The following is a 23,932-nucleotide window of genomic DNA, read 5'->3' on the forward strand; positions in this document are numbered from 1 at the left end:
CGCGGGGCTCGAACTCACAGACTGTGAGATCATGACCTGAGCCTAAGTCAGATGCGTAACCCACTGAGCCACCCAGGCGCCCCAGCACTTAAGCAGTTTTTAAATAGTAATCCCTGTGCCCAAGATGCGGCCTGAACTCATGACCAAGATCAAGAGTCACATGCTCCACTAACTGAGCTAGCCAAGGGCCCCTGGATTTAACAGTGTTTGAAAAGCTGAAGTACAAAAGATGCAGATGAAAATATTCTATTCTCTGAAGGTTTTGGGTTTTTTTGTTTGTTTGTTTGGGGTTTTGGTTTGGTTTTGGTTTTTATTTTGTTCAATGCCATGAGAAATTACACGTGTCTTCTAGTCTGTGATGTTTCTAGCAGAGAGTATAGTCTCCCAACTCTCAGTGTCCCAAATAAGAAAGTGAAGCTGTAATTCAGTATATCCACTGTCAATCATCTTGGAAAACAGAGGGAGGCAATCCAAAGAATTTCACATCCAAGAAGTTTGACTCTGAATGAGACTCTCATTGCCTGCCCCTGCCTAAAAAGGAGAGACTTCACTATTTGGGATGTTTTTAACATTTATTTTTGAGAGAGTGCGTGCATGCAAGCCAAGGAGGAGCAGAGAGAGAGGTGACAGAGGATCTGAAGCAGGCTCTGCACTCACAGCAGAGAGCCTGATGCGGGGCTTGAACTCATGAACCACGAATCATACTTATGAACCATAAGATCATGACCTGAGCCGAAGTCAGAGGTTTAACCTACTGAGCCACCCAGGAGCCCTGGAATTTTGATAAGAAACAAACAAACCTTGTCAGCAGAAGACTGATAAACCAGCATTTATAATGCCTAATAGTTAATTTAATATTATCTTCTGGATCCCTACAGATGCATTATGTTCTGCCTTTTTAATAAATATGAGCAGTATTTCAGCCGCAAATATATATTTACATATATTTACATATATTTACATATATATGTATGTTATCTTGAGTCATAATTAAAAGGGACTTAGTTTACCCTCTGCTTATAAAGCAGCACCAGTACATTAATTTAGGGTTTGACAAGGAGAAGGAGGCCTCCCTGATTTTTGGTTTGGCCAACAATTCCTCCTAACATGGTATCATCAGAGGACAGTCATAACACTGTGAGTTAACTCCGAATTCTAACCATTGAGTAGGGTTCTGAAGCTTGCCCTCTTGAAGGTAGAGGACTGTCACATGTAAACATAATAGGTAATTTTTTTTATAACAGGTAAATTATTTAGTGCTTCTGTCCTTTCCTCTTTTTTTTTCTTTTTTTTTCTTTTTTTTTTTCAACGTTTATTTATTTTTGAGACAGAGAGAGACAGAGCATGAACAGGGGAGGGGCAGAGACAGAGGGAGACAGAATCTGAAACAGGCTGCAGGCTCTGAGCGGTCAGCACAGAGCCCGATGCGGGGCTCGAACTCACAGACCGTGAGATCATGACCTGAGCTGAAGTCAGATGCTTAACCGACCAAGCCACCCAGGCGCCCCTTTTTTTTCTTTTTTAATCTACATTGATGCTGTATTTGAAACAGTTCTGAGTTTAAGCATTCTTTCTTGTATCAAATGAGTGAGGACTCAAAGCAGAGAGAGAGAAAAAAAGGTAAAAAAGTACTTCTTTAGTTTGAAAATCACAGATGGAGTGCCTGGATGGCTCAGTCAGTTAAGCATCTGACTTTGACTTAGGTCATGATCTTGTGATTCGTGGGTTCAAGCCCCACATCAGGCTCTTGTAGTCAGCACAGAACCTGCTTTGGTCCCCCTCTCTCCACCTTTCCCCTGCTTTCTCTCCTCTCTCTCAAAAACAAACATAAAAATATTCTTAAAAGAAGAAGAAAATAAAATCACAGACAGTTTATCTTTCTACAATTAAATTAGGAGGGAAAAAAATGAAGAACCCACTGGTACCAGGTAGAAGCAAGAGGCTTCTAGGGTTTGGCATACATATTCAGTCACTGTGAATTTCCACTGTTTTTCCATGCCAGAACGTACAACAGAGACTTGGGAAGGTATTTTTAATCCTCATGAGTAATGTTCTAAGTTTTCTGAGGAAAAAGCCAGATTACCCATTGCAAGCAAGGATCTGAATGACTTTTAAATCGTCTCTGAAGCTCAAGAATGTTAAATAAGAGCCCATTGCCACCTAGTGGCCAACAGTGGAACCTACACTTGGAATAAGAAGTGAGGGAATTTGTCAATTTGGGAATACTCCAACATTTTTAACAAAAAAGTTAGAGAAAAAGTTAGGCGTACAGAAACCAAAATAAATGTGGCCAAATGTAGATGCTTTGGCAGCGCCAGCGCTTCTGTGCTTTGGCTATGCCTTTAACAGCAGCTGTGAAAATATGCTAATCATTGCTCTGTCACTAAACAAACCCTGATCACATTTCTACATAACTGAATATAAGGAAAACATACCAACAGAAGGAAACCCTTCAACATCAACTTTGGAAAGGAGAAGGACTACATAACTAGAGAGCGCTAGTATCTGTAAAGTTAGTCGGATCATCGGAAAACACCTAGAGAGAGCAGTACTGTCCAATAGAACTTTCTGCTATGGTGGAAATGTCCTGTGTCTGAGCTGTCCAATAAAGCAGCCACTAGCCACATGTGCTCTTCAGCATTGAAAGTGCTAATAGCTAGTGCAAATAAGGAGTAGGATTTTTTCATTTAATTTTAAATTATTTAAATTTAAATTATCATAGCCATATGTGACTAGTAGCTACCATTCCGGACTCGCCGAGTATGGTTTACAATCTTTCTCTAAAAATATGTAGACTCTCTCTTAGTAGCTTTCAGTGGAGGCAGGACCACCTTCAGGCGAAACTGCTAGAAAATTGAAAAATGAGGGGCGCCTGGGTGGCGCAGTCGGTTGGGCGTCCGACTTCAGCCAGGTCACGATCTCGCGGTCCGGGAGTTCGAGCCCCGCGTCAGGCTCTGGGCTGATGGCTCAGAGCCTGGAGCCTGTTTCCGATTCTGTGTCTCCCTCTCTCTCTGCCCCTCCCCCATTCATGCTCTGTCTCTCTCTGTCCCAAAAATAAATAAACGTTGAAAAAAAAAATTTTTTAAAAAATAAAAAAAAAAAGAAAATTGAAAAATGAAAAGGGATTTGAGAAGCAAGGGAAGATGCAAATAAAATGCCTGGTCAGGTCACAGCTCATTAGATTTGGGGATATCAGAATTCCAAAACCAGACCCACTAGCAAGTTTAAAAAACTCACAAAAGAGGGGCGCCTGGGTGGCTCAGTTGGTTGAGCGTCCGACTTCGACTCACGTCACGATCTCGTGGTTTGTGAGTTCGAGCCCCGCGTCGGGCTCTGTGCTGACAGCTTGGGGCCTGGAGCCTGCTTCGGATTCTGTGTCTCCCTCTCTCTTTACCCCTCCCCTGCTCATACTGTCTCTCTCTGTCTCTCAAAAACAAATAAATAAACGTTAAAAAAAATCACAAAAGAGGTTAAGGAAGTATCAACAATCCAATTCTACCACATACAGACGCCACAGACACAGAAATAATCTTGGCAAACCTTCAACTCACGTGGTTTAAAAGTGCTGGGAACCAAGCCAAAGGGAATCACGAAGACAAAGAACTCATAAACGTTCCCAACACATTTCTCCTGGTACACATGAAAAGGGGGCACTTTAGCACACCTCCGCTGATTCGACCTGTGAGTTTAAAGAGCTCTGCCTTAAAGATCAAGCCTGATCCTCCCGTAGGACAGCACAAATGGCCCCAACGTCTGTCCCTCCAGACCTGTTGCAATGTTAAATCTGTCTGGAGACAACCTAGACTCTATTAAAACACTTTTGAACTAAGGAAAATATCCTAGAATTCTAGGAACCTTGGGATATGGATCAAGAGCAACTTTCAATTAGGAAAACCTAACCTAGTAAGGGGCTATTTTGAATATTGGGGCACGTGTGGAGGAGAAAGTATCTAAGATGATGGGTTGAAGTAACATTAAAGGAGATTACAGGAAACCAAAAAAGTTTCAGTGGTGACTTCACCCTTCCCTGGGTGTTTTATTTGAATTTACTAATGCAATTCTGGAAATGGGAAAAGCTTCTGCTTTGAACCTCTGGGATCCCACTTTCTACCAAAAAAAAATACATATATATGTAAATCTGAAAGTGTCAAGTCTCTAGGAGAATATGAAAAATATAAATCATGATAAAATAGTTGGAGAAACTGGAGATGCCAATCCTACCAATAGAACTCGTTGACAGCTTATTCTAGCCAGTCAAAAGGTAGGTGGCTCTCGGGTTAACTGTGAATTATAGCAATATTAGGAAGGTTAGCTAATCCTTACTTAAGCAGTACTTACCAAGCACCAGGAACTGTTCTAAGTCCATACATTTAACTCACCTAGTTGTAAAAATAAATAAATAAAATGTGTTTAGCCCTGTACCTGATATCATTTCCTCAGTAAAACATCTTGCCAAATCAGTCCCTGATCAGCATGCATGCATCCATCTGGCTGATGTATTCTTTTTAATGCCAATAAATTATGTTCACCACCAGCCATTTGCTTTCACTTGGCTGCCCCAACAAGCCACGCTGGCTATATTACCACAGTAAATTCTTCTACCCTGAGGCATAATCCCATAAAACAGAATTTAAACAGATGACCTAAATCCACCTCAAGTATTAAAGTTGTTCATTATACTTAGTGACACGTTAACCAGGGTTCACTTGAAAACAATAGTGCCCATGAGGAACTTTTTTTGAGGGGGAGAGAAGATATCTTTTATCTTGATTATGGTGGCAATTACACAATGAATGTTTGTCAAAACTCATAGAACAGGGGCGCCTGGCTGGCTCAGTCGGTTGAACATCTGACTTTGGCTCAGGTCATGAGCCCGTGGTTCGCGAGTTTGAGCCCCACATTGGGCTCGCCCCTCTGTCCCCCTCTCTCTCTCTCTGCCCCTACCCCACTTGTGCTTTCTCAAAAAATAAACAAAGAAACATTTTTTAAAAACTCATAGAACAATCCAGTTAAGAAGGATAAGTTTTACTGTGCATAAATTATATCTCAGTAATCCTGATTTTTAAAAAGCACTGCACCCCAAAACTCTGTCTTCCCCTATCGATTTTATGATTAAATTTTCAGTAAACTTTTGGGAAGAAAAATTCTTCCCTTTGTCCTTGAAACTCCCTACCCCCAAAAAAGAGGAACATGAATTAATTGGTATGTTTGAATTCTGAAAACTGCATATCCCACATCCATATTAACCTTGGGTCTCTTCACCAAATTCGTAAAAATGGCTCCAAACTTAGATGAGTCCTTAAACCACAAGATACCTTCAAGCTGTGCTAATACAGCAGCCACTAGCTACGTTGGCTATTTAGGTTAATTAAAATTAAATGAAATTAAAAATAAAGTTCCTTAGGGGCACTAACCACCTTCCAAGTGCTCGATAACCTCATGGCGTTGGTGGCCACAGTATTAGATGGCACAGATGTAGAATATCTCTGACATCACAGAAAGTTCCATTGGCTAGTACTGCCTTAGAGGCCAAACAGGTGTATAGATCACTGGAGTTTTGAGCAAGGAATACATAACTATATGGCATATATCTCTGAGAATTCAACTGGCTGGCATTGCTAACAAACTACAATCATCTTGAAAGGATACACACTGGAGCTATTCTACTGATGTTCTAGTAAGGCCAATGACCTCAGACCCTCAAAGACAGGCGTATTAATAGAGGCAACTCATGGCGGAGACATGGAGGAAAGTGTGTTGCTGTGTCTTAGATACAAGCTCCCGGTGCCTCCAAACCAGCTTCCAAAGACTTCAAGGAATCCCTAGTGGGAAGTTTGCCAGCAAAACAAAACAGGCAGCCTGTTTGTTTTTAAACTCCCGCTTAATGCTTTGCCTAGAACCGGTAGGTAGATTTCATTGGAATGTCCTCCCCCCCCACACACACACATAAAGGCAAAAAAGATGTTTTTAAACTATTGATTTGAATGGAAATTATGACACCGCTTTACTGGTAAAAGCCACCGCACAATCCCCCGGTTTCTGGACCTTACTCAAGAAATTGTTCAGAGACAGGGGCGCCTGGGTGGCTCAGTTGGTTAAGTGACCGACTTCGGCTCAGGTCATAATCTCACGGTCCGTGAGTTCGAGCCCTGTGTTGGGCTCTGTGCTGACAGCTCAGAGCCTGGAGCCTGCTTCAGATTCTGTGTCTCCCTCTCTCTCTCTGACCCTCCCTTGTTCATGCTCTGTCTCTCCCTGTCTCAAAAATAAATAAAACGTTAAAAAAATTAAAAAAAGAAATTGTTTAGAGACAATGGCAAGACAGAGAATTCTAACTGTTCCCCAATATCCATAATCCCTGATTCTTTGATAGAACTTTCCATTTTAAGAGGGCACATGGGCTTCCAGAGTAAGCACTAGTTTTCCACCGTCCTCTCCAGTTAGGTACAAATTCTGTCCAGCAAACCGTAAGCGGAACTGCTGTGTGCAACTTCTGGAAAGTGGCCTTATAAAAAGGGAGAAATGGGTCCTTCTTTGCCGTTCCCCCTTTCTGCTGATTGGAATACAGACAACGAAAGCTGGAACTCAAGCAGTCACATCGGACCGGAGCAGGAAGAGTAATGGTGAGGCCGGCCGAACAAGACAGACGGAATCTGAATCCCTGACAGTATTAAAGACCCTGCCAGCCCTGGGGTTCTCCGTGAGAACGAGATAAACGTCTGTCTTGGTTAAGCCATTACTGCTCCCGGGGTTTTCGGTTTCTCCCAGCTGAACCCAAGCCGAAGCGGTACGCACCGCACCTCTGGCTCACAGCCAAGACGTAACAAGAGTAGACGCCCAGACATACAAAATGGCGCTCTCACTGTGTGCATCACCCTCCAGCATCAGATACAGGAAGATGACGGAATGCCTTCCTCCAGTCCTGGCACAGGCCTCTCACTGACAGCTTGCTCAGAAGCTCTTCATCTTCTCGGTAATCACACCTTACGCGGTGCCTTGTCCCACGCCGCACGCCACCACGGTGCTTGTTAGTAAGGAGCGAAGAGGCTCCGCGAGCCTCAGAAACGGGATGGGGAAGGGTATCACGCACTGCCGCGCGTGCCGGTGGGCGGGTGCTGAGTGTGGGCCAGCCCTCAGGACCTGCTGGAGGTTTATTTGTGGTCATAAATCAATAGCACGCTTCAGTGGCAGTTATACTTTTCCCGGGCCGCATCTTAGCGCGCTGGATACGAGACTTAGTATCTTCAAAATACCTGCAATACCCTGAAGTTGCTCTTTAAAGACACAACAGTGCGGTATTGGGCGTCCCTACCGCCCACATGGTGTCAGATACTTCTTTTTTTTTTTTTTCTCTCTAATTTGTTTATAGCTTTATTTTATCTTATTTTATTTACATCCAAATTGGCATCTAGTGCAACAATGATTTCAGGAGTAGATTCCTTAGTGCCCCTTACCCATTTAGCCCATCCCCCCTCCCACAACCCCTCCCGTAACCCTCAGTTTGTTCTCCATATTTATGAGTCTCTTCTGTTTTGTCCCCCTCCCTGTGTTTATATTATTTTTGTTTCCCTTCCCTTATGTTCATCTGTTTTGTCTCTTAACGTCCTCATATGGATGAAGTCATATGATTTTTGTCTTCCTCTAATTTCACTTAGCATCATACCCTCCAGTTCCATGTAGTTGCAAATGGCAAGATTTCATTCTTTTTGGTTGCTGAGTAATAATCCATTATATATATATATATATATACACCACATCTTCTTTATCCATTCATCCATCGATGGACATGTGGGCTCTTTCCACACTTTGGCTATTGTTGATAGTGCTGCTATAAACATGGGGGTGCATGTGCCCCTTCAAAACAGCACACCTGTATCCTTTGGATAAATACCTAGTAGTGCAATTGCTGGGTCGTAGCGTAGTTCTATTTTCAGTTTTTTGAGGAACCTCCATACTGTTTTCCAGAGTGGCTGCACCAGCTTGCATTCCCATGGTGTCAGATAGTTCTAACACACCTTCTCTTAGTTGACAAGTCATGTTTGACAGTGACATAAAACAGAACAACAGTTATAACCAAAAAAAAAAAAATGTGCTTATAGTTTAGCCAAAGAAAATATGTAAGAATTTGCCCAGTGGTGCCATACTTTGCTGACTTAATGGCTAACCTGGTCTAAAATTAACACCATTGTTCAGCTTTGCAAGTCCTGCCTGGGGAAGGAAGTTGGATATTGACTTCCCACATACTGATTCAACTAATGTGTGGCAGACACTGTGGTTTGGCTGACCCCACACCACACTCGTCCTGACCCCTTGTTCCCTTTCCCAGACTTCCTTGCAACTAGGGATGGCTGTGTGACCCAAAAGCAGAAGCTTGCTAAAGCGATAGATGTGGCTATCCCTATAACTTACTTCTTCCATCTTGGGTGATGGAGGAAGTGATAGCTAGAGATGCAGCAACCACTTTGGAGACATGAAGTGACAAGCATATGGAAGGAAGGGTAACATTGTGAGATAGTGAAGTACAAAGATACAGTCTGGGGTCTGATAGCATCGACCGACAAGTGGTCAAACCAATACTAGCAGATGTCTTCCTCAGATTTCTTGTGTTATGAGAAAAATTAATTTCTATGTGCTTTTGGCCACTGTTATTTGGGTTTTCTGTGCCTGCCTTTGCAGGCATTTCTGCTGGGTGCAGCAGGTCCCAAGAGGCCCTTTCAGACCTAGGGCATTTGGTGGCCTTTCTCCCTCTGTCCCTTTGCTTATTTCTTACATACATGTCTCTAAGCAGAGGTTTGCAACCCAGGCTGCATTTTGGAACCCCCTGAGGAACTTGTACAAAAGTACCTTTGCCCGGGCCCCATGCCAGATTAATTGAATCCACATCTCTGAGGGTGGGGACAGGGCATGAGTAATCTTTATAAGAGTTCTTTTAGATTAGTGATTTTCCATTTTTACCCCCTGAGGATTCTCTTATACTCTTAAAAATTATTGAGAACCCCAAAAGGCTTTCCTTGTGTACGTGTTATGTTATATATATTTACAGTATTCAAAATGGAAACTGAAAAAAGTAATATTTAAAAAAATTTTTTTTTATTTTTTTTAACGTTTATTTATTTTTGAGACAGAGAGAGACAGAGCATGAACGGGGGAGGGTCAGAGAGAGGGAGACACAGAATCCGAAACAGGCTCCAGGCTCCGAGCTGTCAGCACAGAGCCCGACGCAGGGCTCAAAGTCACGGACCGCGAGATCGTGACCTGAGCCGAAGTCGGCCGCTCAACCGACTGAGCCACCCAGGTGCCCCTAAAAAAAAAATTTTTTTAGGAGCACCTGGGTGGCTCAGTCAGTTAAGCATCCAACTTCACCTCAGGTCATGATCTCATGTTTTGTGAGTTTGAGCCCCACGTCGGGCTCTGTGCTGACAGTGCAGATTCTCTCTGCTTAGGATTCTCTCTCTCTCCCTCTCTCTATGCCCCTCCCCCACTTGTGCTTTCTCAAAATAAAAAAATAAACTTAAAAAAGATGGAAAATGAACTTTTAGGTTGAAGAAAATATCTTAATATATCAATATATAATATTGATAGATTTATCTGTATATGAACACAGTCATAAAATAGAGTTTTGATTTTTTTTTTTTGAGGCAAGGGTCCAGAAAGGCAAATGTGCATAGAGCCCACAGAAGTCATAATGCAGCCCTCGATATCATGGTCATGGTCATGTGCTAAAGAGCAAGTCAGCAAAATACAAACAACAGAGATGCTGGACTCTGAGATTAGGACAGCTCATGATGTTGTGGCCGCAATGGCGGAGTGTGACTTTGGGTTGGCCCTTTGGGGCAAGGATGAGTCAAGGAGTGCAAGTGTGGTCATGAACGGGCTGGCCGGATCATGCTGGCCAAAGGTATAGAAAGTGGTCTGTATAGGGGCACCTGGGTGGCTCAGTTGGTTAAGCGTCCAACTTCGGCTCAGGTCATGATCTCATGGTTCATGAGTTCGAGTCTCACATTGGGCTCTCTGCTGACAGCACAGAGCCCTCTTTGGATCCTCTGTCCTCCTGTCTCTCTGCCCCTCCTCTGCTTGCTCTCTCTCTCTCTCTCTCTCTCTCTCAAAAATAAAAAAATAAACATTAAAAAAAAAGAAAGTGGTCTGTATAGAGGGAAAGACAGCAAACACCTCTTGGGGTGTCTTCTCAGTAATCCTACCTTATGTGGGAAGAGTGTCCCCAACACATCTCGTACACCCACCCTAGTGCTTCATATAAATTATCTGTTTGTTGTTACACTGGGCCACCACCCATAGAAACTTGGTTCTCAGGGAGACAGCTGACCTGTCTGCAAGCTAGGCCAACCAGACAGGACTCCAGGAACCTGAACCACAGAGCCCAGAGACACAGAGGTTGAAAGCAGATTGACCAAGTGGTGTTTGTGGCCACACTCAGGGACAAAGTCTATGAAGCTCTGAGGTCTCAAAACTGCCCTTTTTCTTCTGTACTAAGTCAACCCTTCCTTCAAATACTGAGTACCCTGGTATTTTTATAAGAAATTTCCTTTCGAGGGAGCCTGGGTGGTTCAGTCAGTTAAGCATCCAACTTCGGCCCAGGTCATGACCTCATGGTTTGTGGATTCGAGCCCCACATCGGGCTCTGCCCTGACAGCCTGCTTGGGATTCTCTCTCTCCCTCTCTCTCTGTCCCTGTCCCACTTGTTCTCTCTCTCTCAAAATAAATAAACTTTTTAAAAAATCATTAAAAAAAAAAGAAATTTCCTTTGGGTCTTAAGCTGTTTTAATCAGATTTTATGTTTGGAACAAAAAAAAACTTCAGAAGTACGAGGTCTTGACAGCACTAGAATCAGAAGTTGAAAGGAGAGCAGTGTGCCCCAATCACCAGTGTGTCGCCAGTAACCAAGGCAAGGCGTTTGAACCAGGGGGGTGTGGCCAGTTCCCCTCCCTTGTCACTACAAGGGGGATTACTGCCTTGTAAACCAAGTGCTATCCCACTTCACAGACAGGAAAACTGATGCTCATAGTAAATAAGCACCCCAGTTAGAAGCAAAACACCACTGGCAAGCTAGATGCAGGAGAAACCCTCGTTAGGAATGCAGAGAGGGGCACCTGGGTGGCTCAGTCGGTTAATCATCCGGCTTCAGCTCGGGTCATGATCTCACCGTTCATGAGTTGGAGCCCGGCATCGGGGTTGCTGCTATCAGCACAGAGCCTGGTTCGGGTTCTCTGTTCCCCCCTCTCTCTGCCCCTCCGCTGCCTACGCTCTCTCACTCAAAAATTGAAAAAAAAAGGAATGCCGAGAGATCTCCTGCCGGCTATCATCAGCACCACCCTCAGCCCTAAGTCGGCTCAACCCTACCCAGCCTGGACCATTTGCCGCGGCAGACTCTTCTGTCTGACCCCCTCTGTGTGTCACCAGGGCTCCAATTAAAAGTACGGTGCTACTTCCCACCCTCTGCCCAACCCTAATATGTCTGAAACCTGTTTCTTAATTTGTAATTTTTACTTATGTGTTTCTATAGATTTTCAATTCTGAAAAGTAGGGGAAATACTGAGGTATTAATAAAAAGACGGGAAAGTTGCAGAGCCATAAGAAACCTCTACCAGCCCTTGTGGTACAGGTGTACCCGAGTTAGTGAGCACTTACCCACCACGTGACCCACCAACAGAGCCCAGACCATAGGGAGCCATGAACATAACACAGGAATATATCACCACAACCCATGTACTCTGGCCCCAGACCCTGCGGAATCCCAGCCCTTTAGAGCTGAAATGGCAAGACCTGGAACATGACCTTTACACCAGCTGCCATAGTATCCAACATGGCTTCTATCTGTTACTCTTTAGAAAACCACACACCTAGTTCATGGGATTCACAAGGCCTTCCGCGCAGAAGTAAGATGTTACTGAGAGGAAGAGAAGCCAGAGCGAAGTAAACAAATGGACTGTCACAACAATTTGTAGACCAAATGCCCATCACCTGAGGGAAGGCGGTGGAGGGAAGGCGGTGTGGTGGGTTGGCTCTCAGGCTTATTCTACACTCTTGGCTGCTTGAGGGTAGCCCTAAAGGAGGTGTCCCTACAGATGTCCCTGGTGTTCATTCAAGGACCAGTGGACAGTTCTTCCCTACTGAGATGGCAGTAGGGGGGAATGTGAGGGGGGAAAATAAGAAAGCCAACTGCAAGCACCCAGGGGGTGATGTCAGCTCACTTGAGCAGATGTGGGCTGGGTAATGTGATCCTGGCCTCTGAACTGCATAGCTGGTTAGGAAAAAACTAGGATGTGTTCCTAACCCTCCCTGCCGACCACACCGAACTTGCAGGAATCGGGGCTACATAATCACAGAACTGGGTCACCACCCCCTACTGCTCTGGAACTCCTTTCTGAGGCAACTGCAGCCTCGTTTTGACCCACTCCCTTCCTTATCTGTCTCTACTCCCACCTACCCTGATCCATGTAGAAACTACAAATCCCAGCACGCAACATAGCCAAGGAGGGGGAGGTCTTCTGGGATATGTAGTGCTCTCAGGTGCAGTGATCTAAGTGGTCCAAATTTTACAAGCTGTTTTTTGACCATGAGGTAGGACGCCAAAAATATCAGCCCAAGGCTAAGAAGTAGCTCCAAGGCTGTGACAGGCTACAGCATCCATCCCCACAGCCTTCCCACTAAATCTCACTAAACCCCCGTGGCTGGCCGTGTGCCTGTGTCCAGGCCCTTCACAGCCTCATCCAACCTGGGTGGGGCCTTGCTAACGCACAAATCTGTCATATCCCTTATCTTTCCCAACATCATCAGTGACTTCCTTCTCCTTATTGGGTTCAAGTTAAACTTGTTGGAGGGGCAGTCAAGAGTTTCAGAGCCCAGCATTTCCTGCAAGAGTTCATGGTTTTGACCCAGTCAAGCCCAAAGGAACTCCCCAAAGTCTCTGCCTCTCTCTTCTTTATCTACTCCCCAGCCCATCTGGAAGCCTCCTCTGCCCACAAGCCCCTGGAGGCGCTACCAGCACCCGCATGTTTATACACCAGGGGACCTGCGCTACCCACACCCAGCCCCACCCCAAAACTCCCGCCTCTGGAGCCCTGCCCTGCCACTCCTCCCATCTTTCCTTAGAGCCAGGGCTTGGCTCCCCCCCACCCACCCTGGGGAGCCAGGAGGCAGAAGGAGAGGGCTGTGTGGTTCTGGCATCCTCGTCTGCAACTTGGCACAGAATCGCTGGTAAAACGGTTGTCCGGGGTTGGTTAGCATTCTAGCTAAATAGGCTTTTGCGGATTGGCCTGGGACCCAACTGCAGTTTATAAGTGTTATTTGAGTGAATGTATGGCATTGTTTTCATGGAGAAAAGCCCTCTAAGCTCACAGCATCTGACCAAAAGTGACCTTTGGGGACATTCCCCTTTGGGTTCTGGGGGCAAACTCTGGGTTTGGCTCCAATTGCAGAGAAAGCACGAGAAGCCTCAGCGCTGGCCCAGCTTAGCTGGGGGTGAGTGCGGGCAAGATCTATTTCCGTCTGATCTTCCTTTTAGCTGAGGCCCAGAAGGAAGCTTCCGGAAGGGGGTTGTCGGAAGCCTTCAGGACTTGGAGATTAAGACCGAGGGCGAGTGATCCCAAAAACCCGTCCACCGCCTGACCCCGTAAAGATAAGATCAGGGGGCTTCCACTCGGCCTTTTGGGCTGAGGGAGTGAGGAGGGTTCAGTTGGGGACGAAGAAAGGGACAACGTGTTAGGAAGGTCTTATTCCGCTTGCCCTTTAGTTGGCCGAGGGCTTGGCGCCGGCACCAGGGGGCAGCAGAGGCGGAGAGATGCGCGGAGGGGCTTTTCACCTGCAAACGGTTTCCCTGCCCACCGTCTCTGCCAGGCTGGGCCTCTAGGCCCCATAGGAGAGATTCTTTGGATCCAGAATGAGCTAGCTCCACCACTCCAGGGTTTCAAAGATCGGGGTTCTGTCCTCAGGGCACGGGGACGATCAAGGCTGTGCCGTCCGGGATCCGCCAGGAGAGGCGGGGCGCTGCCTACCGGGGCCCTGGGTCCCTCCCAGGCCCGCCCCAGGGGGTCTGCGGCCACCGGGACACAGTACACACGCTCGGACACCCGCAACCGGACGGCGAGCGAGGAAGGGGTGTCCTGATTGAGATAAGCCCTGGAATAAGTTTCATTCTGCCAAGACGGGCAGGAGCCAGGAAATCCTGTGTGAGGATGAGCAGCCCCACGGGAGGTGGGGAGGCCAGCTAGCGATGCCTGGCTGAGCGGCTGCCCTGAACTGAAGGGACCTACCCAGACACCTGACCCGGAGGGCACAGAGCTGCTGAATAAGCCCTAAGAGGGGCCCCTGGGGAAGGAGGAAGCGGGGGCAGCACAGCATGCGATGAGACTAGGACCGTGCACCTTGACACAGAGAAAAGCCCGGCACTATGTAGCTGGGAATGCACACAGGTATGGGCAGGACACGAGGTGACCAGAGGTCCAGGGGCAGGAAACGCTGTCTTGGAAGGAGCCCAAGGTCCTTATTTCCAAAGAGTTTAGACCAGACCTTCTAAGCACCCCCTTCCAGCCCTGATGTCCTAAAAATGGGGAATTGGGGTGCGGGGGAGGTTGTGCTGGACCTGGAAACAAGGAACCCAGAAACATGCCAGCACCTGTGTGGGACAGAACCCTGGGCTCCCACCTGATGTCACCGGGAGATCAGTTTGGCGGTCCGCACTTGTCAGCCAGGTTTTATGAACTCTTTTCTGGGCCCTGACACCGCAAAAGGACAGGCCCTCTGGGCATAGGGATTAAGCCTTCCATTTCTGGTAACAGCTCAGCAGGCAAAGAGGGGTTTTGGACGGGGGCCCGGGTGGGGATTGAAATAACAACACAAGCACCACACTCATACGCCCAGGAGGGGACAATCACATTATTTAACCATCAGTCAGAAAGGACACTGGGCATGGGGCTAGACAAGGTCCTGGGAGTCCCTTCCATCCATATGCCACACATTAGCCCTTCCATTGCGGGATCAGGGAAGGCGAGGGGGGGAGGGGAGGCTCAGGGGTGGGACCAGGGTGGCCAGGCTGGCGGTGGAACACTCAGCGGGCTGAGTCGTGGCCATTTACCAGCTGATGAGGAAGAAGCATTTCGATATTTCAACAGAGCTGAATACAGGCCCTGCACTCACCCCTCACTCTTCTGTTTCGCCCCTGGGGGCTCGGCCTGCTCCCCAAGTAGCAGGCGGTTCCTGCAAGCCCCAGACCAAGTGAGAGACAGCCGGTGTGGGGGTCAGGGAGCCAAACACCCGGTAGGGGGAGATGAGAAAGCCCCACACTGGACAGAGAGAGTCAGACCCTGAGGCAAAGGAGACCATATATTCCAACATTCACAGTGGGTGCTACAGGCGGGCTGTGAGGGAGGTGGGGTTTGGCCTGAAAACCTCCCCCCACAGTCACTGAGGAAAGCCCTGAGGCAAGGAGGAGGGTGCCGGGGCTCACCCCTGGAGAGCCCTATCTCCAAAGTCCGCTGATTTTTGTTGGCATCTCTCTCTTTATCTTGTTTGTTCTTTTGTTTTCCACTCTTTAAATAATTAATATAATTACTTTTAAATACAAAATACACAGTGTCCTTTCTCTTCTCTTCTGCTTGTTTGGGGTGATTGGGAGGTGCGTTTTAAATAAGGGTCTCGGCTGTCCAAAGGGTCACAGGCTCCAAGTGGGAGGACCAAGAGCCCCAGATGCCACCCCTCCCCTGGGGCGTCCCGGCACCCGCTTCACCCCTCCCCTGGTCTGCCCCTGGCTGGGGGCTCCCGGTGCCCTGGCCCGAAGCCACCTAGATGGTGAGGAGCCCTCTCGGGAGGTGGCACAGAGCTGATGCTGTGGGATTCCAGGTGGGCCTGGTTTCAACGGACAGGGTCAGACAGAGGAGGACCTAGCCCATGAAGCAGACAGGCCCCAGCAGCACCCCTCCCCGCTTCGGGGGGGCCCCCAGGTCTGAGAAGGAGGCGTCCAGCACTGGTAGCTGCTCCAGCACAGGTGTTCGCACCTCCAGCACCGTGCGGCCTTGCTGTGTCTTGAGGGGGGAGACGGGACAGAGGGAGCAGTGAGCATGGTGGAGGCATGCACACGCCCCATGGGTCCCCCAGCCTCAGGCCTGAGCGCCCCTAGCTGCTATTCCCCCAGTCCCTGTCACATGATCCAACTTGCTAGATTTTCTTCTTCAAATTTCTTCCAGAGCATCAGGATTGGGAACGTGTGCGCGTTATCTGTACTCCTGAACGAGTCTGTGCAGCCTTGGGTTTGTCCTTGAGATTGTCTACGTGTGGTGGTTGTGTGAGTCTGTGGGACTCCATAGGGATGTGTAAACACGTGTCCGTGGCGTAATCGTGTGATAATATCTGACATGATTCCACATGTTGTGTGTCCCCGTGTGACCCTGTCCAGACAATTCTGGGGATGTATGTACAGACGATGGGTGTCTGGGTCCTCCTGTGCCTTCCTGGGATGGGTGATTTGCACCCCCGTGTGCCTCTGTCGGGCAGCCTGTGTAAACGAGTGCACGAGCCTGCACGACTCACTCTGGGTGATGCTGGTGTGTGCGTGCAGGTGAACCCCACCTTCCATCCTTTCTACCCCGCCCCCCATCGCCCCCATCTGAGCTCCCTCAGGCATATCTGACACCGAGAAGCTGGACTCCTCCTGCTCTTCCTGGTGCCTCTGCCCAAAAGATCTTCCCCCAGCCTGACTCTGGGATCCACCCCCACCCAGCTCTTCTGGTTCCCACCTGACAGCCGTCTCTGAATTCCTTGACGTAGGGGCTGGTCTCCAGGCTCAGCTCATCCTCGTTGGCCCCCCGGAGCTTCAGGGGACCATCTCGGGCCATCCCAGAGCACGGGTAGGAGACATCCTGGTGGGCTGAGACGCTGAGCAGCCGCAGGAAGGTGAGCTGGACCACACCTACCGGGGAGCCTTCTGAGTCCACGTAAGAGAACTGGCAGGAGAGAGGGCCACAGTCAGGGGCAGACAGAGACGGGCTTGCGGGGCATCTACAGACGCAGGGTAGCTGGGCCACGGTCAGGGGCAGGGAATGGGTGGGCAGAAAGGGCTGGGGGAGAAATGAGGGGCCAGAGTGGGGGCCAGGGACTGACTGAGGATAAACAAGAGGCAAACTTTGTCTTGGGTTGTCAAGGGAAGGAGACACAGTGAGCGGCAGAGGGCCGGTGAGAAGGAAAGAGTCAAGGAAAGAAGCGGCAGCAGGCTCCACAGGGGTGAGGGTGCTTGTCACATAAACCTAGAAACCACTAGGCCCTGACTGGGCCATGCTATGGGGCAGGGATGAGCAGTCAGGCGCCAGCTCTCACTTGTGTGACATCATCCCGGGGCGTCACACATGTTTCCCCTCCTGCTGTAAAGTTGCAGAAAACCCGGAAGGCGTCCCGAGCACAGCCCTGGTTGGGGTCGACCCAGTACTCTCCTGTTGGGTGAGGGAGAAGGAAGGATCAGCGCCCCAACAGGTGGGACCCAAGGTGCTCCTTGCCTCCCTTCCCACTTCTCCCCCGATGCTGCTCCAAACCCCAGCACTCCCTCCCATGTCCTCCCCCCTTGACCTCCTCCCCACATGCTTCCCTCATGACCTCACCACCATGCCCTCCCCCCTTGACCTCCCTCCCATGACCTTCCCCCCATACCCTCCCCACCATGCCCTCCCCACCATGCCCTCAGTCTCCTCGTCCCATTCTCCCCCAGAGCCCCACACCACCACCCACCCTTCTTCACATTCCATCATCGCTTACACCCCTGCCCGTCTGTGGCACCCCTCCCCCCCAGCAGCACCCCCAGGCTCCCAACGGAGGAGGCAGGAGCGCTGACCCTCACGGGGATACAACACGTGATTGTAGATTCGCACACACGGCCATCCGTGTAAATGCGAGCACATGTGTACACATGTGTATGTTTGTCGCTTCCCATAGGCAGCAGGCTGATGATGAGCTGCCGTGCACTGGGAGGACCAGATCAACCGGGAAATAGGGAAATACTTCTGACCTAGTTGGCAAAGAGCTGCCCCTCAGCGCTCACCCCCACCCCACACCTTCCCCAAGAACCCCCTCCATCCATTCTGCTTTTCAAGCCCACACTGTTATTTTTGTTTCCTGAGGCCGGCACTGACCATCAGGCAGCTCCGGGTGGCAGAGCTTCAGGTCCTGGCAGGTGCGAGCGGGGCTGTCCTGGGTCCCTGTCGGCCGCCTCATCTGCTCAATCTCCTCCCGCAGGGAGTCCAGTGAGCCAAAGATCTCCTCCAGCCCCCCAGCACTGCCCGGAGCCCCCCCAGCCGGTATGGCCTCATCCTCTTGCATCAGGCGGCTTCCGTCCACCGAGCGCCGAGTCTTTTTGGGCATCTGGATGGGCAGGGGCTGGATCACCTCGCCCGGGGGGCCCTGGGTGGAGAGACAGATGGAAAGGGTGACAGGCAAAGTCGATATGAGGGTGAAATGGAGAAACACTGGGACAGAGAGGGACAGAGAAGCAAGCCCTGGCTTGTAACTTACCGGGTGTCCCGGAGGACCCTGGACGCCCTTCTCTCCCTTGGGTCCAGCTGGGCCCTGCCAAAGGAGTAGATAGGTCATGGAAGGGTCAAGAGGTCAAGCATGTGATCAGGGTCACAGAAGGGTCAGTCTCCAGGCCAGGGAGGAACTCCACTGGAGGGAGCACATTTGCCCCGGAGAGAAAGTGTCAAGTCCAGCTGGGGGAAGGGGGCAGAGCTCAGAGCTGGCTGGGGGTCACTCACTGTGGCTCCTTTGGCTCCTTTGGGGCCAGCAGGTCCCTGTGAAATGAGGTTACAAGACAGAGATGGTCAGCACAGGGGACGGTTGGGATATGGAGGAATGGAGATGCAAAGTCATGAGTCCACAGACCCTGGCTTTACCGCAGGAGGGGCAGGCGTGAGGGAACACGGGGACATTTGGGAGGCCCCGAAAGGACGGGGAAGGAAATGCTGCAGATGTAAGGACATATGGAGGACCCTGGGACCTATGCTGGTTAGGCTGGTGGTTGCCATGGAAGCCATTGGGGGATTATGGAGGGGGGAGCAGTGGGGTTTAAGGGATTTTGTGAGGAACAGATGGGGTACTCACGGGGAGGCCAGGGGGCCCTCCAGGACCAATAGGCCCAGACGCTCCTGGAATACCCTAGGAAGGAGAGGGGCGTGGTTCAACTGGGTCCTCCTCCACACCCCCTCCCTCACCCCTTTCTCCACCTCCACCCTCACCCCCAACACGAATCCCCACACTCATCCTCCCAGACCTTTCAGGACCATGTCCTCACCGTCTCTCCCTTCTGTCCAGCGGAGCCCTGGGGGCCAGGAAGTCCCCGATCACCCTTCTCTCCCTGCTCCCCAGGGGGCCCGATCAGTCCGATGAGACCTGGGTGACCCTGGAGAAGGGACAAGTGGTCAGGGGGGTGCAGAGAGGAGACACGTGGATGCAGAAGAAGGAGCCCATGGGGGTGAGAGCGCAGAAGGCAAGAGAGACTTAGGCACAGGGTCTGACAGAACAGGGCCTGTGAACGGTCATCACTGGGTAAGGACCCCCAGAGATGGTGCTGGAGCCCTGAAGCATAGTGGTGGGCACTCAGGGTCCCCCTAGGCTTCAAGGGTGAGGGTGAGGGGAGATACTTGGCCGCATATCTGTGTCACTCACTTTCTCTCCCTTGGCTCCGACATCACCCCGGAGGCCAGGAAGCCCAGGAGGTCCCTGTGGGGAGACAGGAAGTCACTCTCTCCAGGGAGGGGTGGGACCAGGCCCTCCCACCACCACTTCCCACTTCCTCCAGGGCTTCAGCTGGATTCCCCCTGCCCCAGGGAACCAGCATCCTCACCCCGACCCACCCCACTAATCCACAGTCACTCACCACAGGACCTGGAGGTCCAGCCTGGCCTGGGGCCCCAGGACGGCCTTGCTGACCCTGTAGATTCAAGGAGGCCACAGAGGTGAGGAAAAGTGTCCCCACACAGGTACCCTTCAAGGCCCCTCACCCCTCCTACCCCAGCCAAGCCTTTCCATTCCATTACTCACCACTGAGCCTGGGAGACCTCTTAACCCATCAGGACCAGGTTTCCCTGCTGGGCCTGCAGGGCCCACGGGGCCTGTCTTCCCTGGGGCACCTACAGCTCCAGGATCCCCCTGAAACACATACAAGGAGTGAGCCTTAAAGGGCAGAGGAAGGGAGTGTGGGTGGTGGTAGGGGGTCCAAGGCGGACTGGATGAAGCAGAGAGGAGGGGCCAAACCCCAGGAGCCCCTTGAGCAGGAGTAAGTATAAGGAACGGAACCCCCATCTGAACAAGAGGCTCAACATAGAGGAGGTCACACAGGGTAGACATCTAGAGAGAGGAGTCTGAGGAACCAGAGGTGCCAGGAGACGGAGGGAATATTCCAGCCTCTCCCTTACCTTGGCCCCCTTCTCTCCTTGCCGCCCCTCAGGACCAGGTGTGCCAGCGGGACCCTGCAGATGGATACAGGAAGGAAAAGTCGGTGAGGTAGTGAATAGCCAGGCTCAGCCGCTTTCTCCTCCCTGTCCTACTGGGCTCCAGCGAGCATGCACGCACACTCACACACACACTTGGGCGTGCACAGACGCGGTCACTGAAGCTGAGCCACAGACAAGCTGGTACAGCTGCACCCGTTGTTAAAATACCGAGTAGTTCTGTGCATCTCGCAAAAAGCCCCTTGCCCACACACCATCTGGTGCCCCACCTCCTGCCCCAGCAACTAGAGGGTTAATCTTTGGCCTAGCAGGGGCCCTCTAGGAAAGCTAGCCCCTTCCTCCAGTGTCTGTTCTGATCAGTTGGTGAATACCACCGCCCCTGGCAAGAATATATATAGCAAAACCCAAGAACAGACACATTCAGTTATACACAGACACTTAAAAATACAAATGTTCACACACATGTGCACCCCACCCAAGGACAGCCTAGATCCCAAGCACCTCCCTGCCCATCCCATGTGTTACTGTCCCATCCTCTATCCACCCTAAGGACCGCCCCACAAGTTCCCAGGTGTCCACCTCACTTACCCGCTTCCCAAGTGGTCCAGGGGGTCCATTCTCCCCAGTGGGACCAGGGGATCCCTATGGAGGGAGGAGTAGGGGTAAATGAGTGGTTAGCCTCCAGCCAGTGGACCCCTCAGGAGTAGGGCATAAAAAGGGGGCAATGGGCCTGAAGGCTTGGGCTCCATGGTGGAGGGAGGGGTCACTGGTCACTCACAGGCTGTCCTGGCTCGCCATCCTCTCCTCGGTCACCCTTTGCACCATCCTGGCCCTGCAGGGATGAACCAAGGTCAAGGGTTGCCCCAACCCGGCTGGCATCAGCCCAAAACTGCTAATCCTCCCATCCCTCCACCTGCCCTGCCCCGCCCCCAGCTTCTCACACTCAAAACGCATCAGCCACATGGAGGCTCCATACAGAAGCCCACCCTCTTTCCCCCCTTTCTCTGAGGACTCACCCGAGGGCCACCTTCTCCAGGAGGGCCAGGATCACCAGGAAAACCAACAGGACCCTAGTCCAGAAAAGAACAGGGCAAGGTCACAACCCCCTAAGCCTACCCAGAGCCAACACAGACCCCCACGGGCACATGTGACACCCTCCCTCTCTACAGGCAAGGCCCGCCTGCACCCCTTGAGAAGATGGTCTCCTGCACCCACTTTTCTCACCTCATGCACTTTATGCCTTCTAATGCTTTCAGGGAATTAATTAGAAGGCATCTCTCACTTTCTGTCTCTGGATTCCAGACCCCATACATCCCTCCCAGATCTCATTCCCAGAGACTTCCGCCCAAGTACTCCCCCCATCCTTGGGCTCTCCCCACTCCAAGACCCTCCCACTCATACACACCCATATTCCCAGGTCTCTCATTCCCAAGACCCTCCTCCCAGCCCTGCCCCCCTGCCAAACTCACAGGGTTCCCTTTGGGGCCATCATCACCGGTGGGGCCTTTAGGCCCTGGTGGTCCGGCCTCTCCTGGCTGCCCCGATTCTCCTTTCTCCCCACGCTCCCCACGTGGGCCCTGGAAGATGAATGGAGGGTACAGATGGTCCCAAAGGGGTCTTGAAGATCAAGGATGCAGCCCCTGCTTCCAAAACACCTTCAGCCTCCCCTCTATCCCCTCAGTGACAGCAGGATGCACACAGAAAGTCAAGCCCACAGGGAATCATCTGGTCCCTCTTCCCTTCAAAGAAAGAGTGTGGGGCTCACTCAGACCCAGGGGTCCAATCTCCCTGAGTATGGGGAGCACAGGCTCCTGGGCTGTCTAGCAGATCACACATCGGGGGTGGGGCGCTGAGGTTGAGGAAGGTGATGGGGATTAGGGAGCAAGGCCTCAGAGCTTTCATTCACCTTGACACCTGGCTCGCCCTGGACCCCTGGAGATCCTGATTCTCCTGGCTCCCCCTGAAAGAAAACTGGGGTCAAACACCTCCTTCTCCCCCAAAATCCTGCTATTCCCCCCCATCTCATTTTCTTTTGCCACCCCCAACCAAAACTAACAGACGATCCAACCCTCAAACCCCCGCCAAGGCGAGTCCATTCATTCACCCCCTTCCCAGTTACCTTCTCTCCAGGGGGACCCAGGTTCCCAACACCTCCCGGGGGACCTTGCGGACCCTGAAAGAGGAACAGAAGTTAGGGTAACTGCTTAAGGAAGGAGGTGCCATTCCAGGGACAGAGCCTGGATGAGCTCCCCAAGGCGCAGTGAGACAGTGGGAGGCCTTCCAGGCCAGAGGCTTCTCTCGGCAGCTGAGGTGAGACTAGAGTTTATAGTCTGAGGAAAGGGAGGCAGGACTGGCCACGTTGATCTGAAGGGACAGAGGCTAAGAGGACTCACATCAGCTCCATTGGGTCCAGCTGGGCCTCGAGGTCCTGGGGGGCCCGGAGGTCCCTGGGGAAAGCAGATAGGGCAGAGATGGGGAGGGAAGAGAAAGAGCATTAGGCACACAGAAATGGCCGGGGGCTGGGTGAGGCAGACATCCTGGGGGTGGCAGGGGACAGGGACAACCCTACCAGGGAGCAGGGGCATCGGTGGCAGTGGGGTGTTGGGGCCGCTAGATGGGGGGGTGACTAGTAGGTGGGCTTAGGGCTAGGGGGTCACACTCACCATAGGGCCCACATCTCCTGTTTCTCCTTTCTCCCCCGAGGGGCCTGGCAAACCCTGTGTGGGGGTACACAGCACGTGCCCAGATGACCAACCCCCTAGAGCACAGCTCCAGGTAGACAGTGCCCTTCCCTCCAATCCCACACACCCCCTAGTCCTCAGCAGCAGGGGATGGTGGGGGTCTGGGGCAGACATCAGACCCATCCTGACCCCACCTCTCAGCCCCTGCCTCTACCTTCCAACTAACCTGTAGGCCAATGGGTCCCGGGGGCCCATTGAATCCTCTTGTTCCTTCATCGCCTTTGGCTCCAAAGTGTCCCTGGGGTCCCCGAGCTCCGGGCTCCCCATCTGCTCCCTGAGGTGGAGAGAGGGCAGGGACAAGGACACAGAGATGGTCATGGGTCAGGTGTTCTCTATTCACAAACTCCACACTGAGCTGGGCACCAGGCCCAGAGCCCCCACAGGGCAAAGCGGAACTGAGGGCAGACTAGAGGCTGCCAGTGCCCCTGGTGGGGGCAGACAGGGCATCAGTCACTCACCGCTGCTCCAGGTTGCCCCACGGGACCAATGGGCCCAGGGGGTCCAGGAGGGCCCTGCAGGGGAAAAGGAGAGTCAAAGACACCAAAGACAGGAAGAGAGACCAGGTGGAAATGAGGCTAAAGGTCAGAGGTCAGAAGTCAAAAGTCATGGCCACTTACATGTTCACCCTTATTCCCTTTAGTGCCCTTCTGTCCAGGGTCTCCCACCTCACCCTGCAGGGAGAAGGCAGGTGAGATATTAGAGAAAGGACCTGGATGAGGCAGGGAGGTTAAGACAGGAAAGGGGATGGGA

General features: G+C 51.1%; 2 protein-coding genes across 3 annotated transcripts in view; both read right to left on the reverse strand.

Moving 5' to 3' along the window:
- The window catches only part of LOC125165821 (HLA class II histocompatibility antigen, DP alpha 1 chain), a 30,177-nt gene extending 23,160 nt beyond the window's left edge, over positions 1 to 7,017 (reverse strand). Inside the window, 1 exon segment of the mRNA XM_047859193.1 lies at positions 6,861 to 7,017. Coding sequence (XP_047715149.1) covers positions 6,861 to 6,869 — 9 coding nt within the window. The 5' untranslated portion in view covers positions 6,870 to 7,017.
- Positions 7,018 to 14,972: 7,955 nt separating this feature from the next.
- COL11A2 (collagen type XI alpha 2 chain) overlaps positions 14,973 to 23,932 on the reverse strand; it is a 29,181-nt gene continuing 20,221 nt past the window's right edge. For both annotated transcript variants that reach the window (XM_047858883.1, XM_047858884.1), the window contains 23 exons: positions 23,800 to 23,853; positions 23,641 to 23,694; positions 23,349 to 23,456; positions 23,105 to 23,158; positions 22,835 to 22,888; positions 22,561 to 22,614; positions 22,348 to 22,401; positions 21,911 to 22,018; positions 21,458 to 21,511; positions 21,220 to 21,273; positions 21,030 to 21,083; positions 20,406 to 20,459; positions 20,032 to 20,139; positions 19,868 to 19,921; positions 19,657 to 19,710; positions 19,283 to 19,390; positions 19,093 to 19,146; positions 18,747 to 18,782; positions 18,508 to 18,561; positions 18,129 to 18,396; positions 17,323 to 17,435; positions 16,746 to 16,952; positions 14,973 to 16,034 (listed from right to left, as the gene is read on the reverse strand). In XM_047858883.1, the coding sequence (XP_047714839.1) occupies positions 15,894 to 16,034; positions 16,746 to 16,952; positions 17,323 to 17,435; positions 18,129 to 18,396; positions 18,508 to 18,561; positions 18,747 to 18,782; positions 19,093 to 19,146; positions 19,283 to 19,390; positions 19,657 to 19,710; positions 19,868 to 19,921; positions 20,032 to 20,139; positions 20,406 to 20,459; positions 21,030 to 21,083; positions 21,220 to 21,273; positions 21,458 to 21,511; positions 21,911 to 22,018; positions 22,348 to 22,401; positions 22,561 to 22,614; positions 22,835 to 22,888; positions 23,105 to 23,158; positions 23,349 to 23,456; positions 23,641 to 23,694; positions 23,800 to 23,853 (1,953 nt within the window). In that variant the 3' untranslated portion in view covers positions 14,973 to 15,893. The remainder of the gene's footprint in view (positions 16,035 to 16,745; positions 16,953 to 17,322; positions 17,436 to 18,128; positions 18,397 to 18,507; positions 18,562 to 18,746; positions 18,783 to 19,092; positions 19,147 to 19,282; positions 19,391 to 19,656; positions 19,711 to 19,867; positions 19,922 to 20,031; positions 20,140 to 20,405; positions 20,460 to 21,029; positions 21,084 to 21,219; positions 21,274 to 21,457; positions 21,512 to 21,910; positions 22,019 to 22,347; positions 22,402 to 22,560; positions 22,615 to 22,834; positions 22,889 to 23,104; positions 23,159 to 23,348; positions 23,457 to 23,640; positions 23,695 to 23,799; positions 23,854 to 23,932) is intronic.

Source organism: Prionailurus viverrinus, chromosome B2, assembly GCF_022837055.1.
Source record: "Prionailurus viverrinus isolate Anna chromosome B2, UM_Priviv_1.0, whole genome shotgun sequence".
Classification (NCBI taxonomy): domain Eukaryota; kingdom Metazoa; phylum Chordata; class Mammalia; order Carnivora; family Felidae; genus Prionailurus; species Prionailurus viverrinus.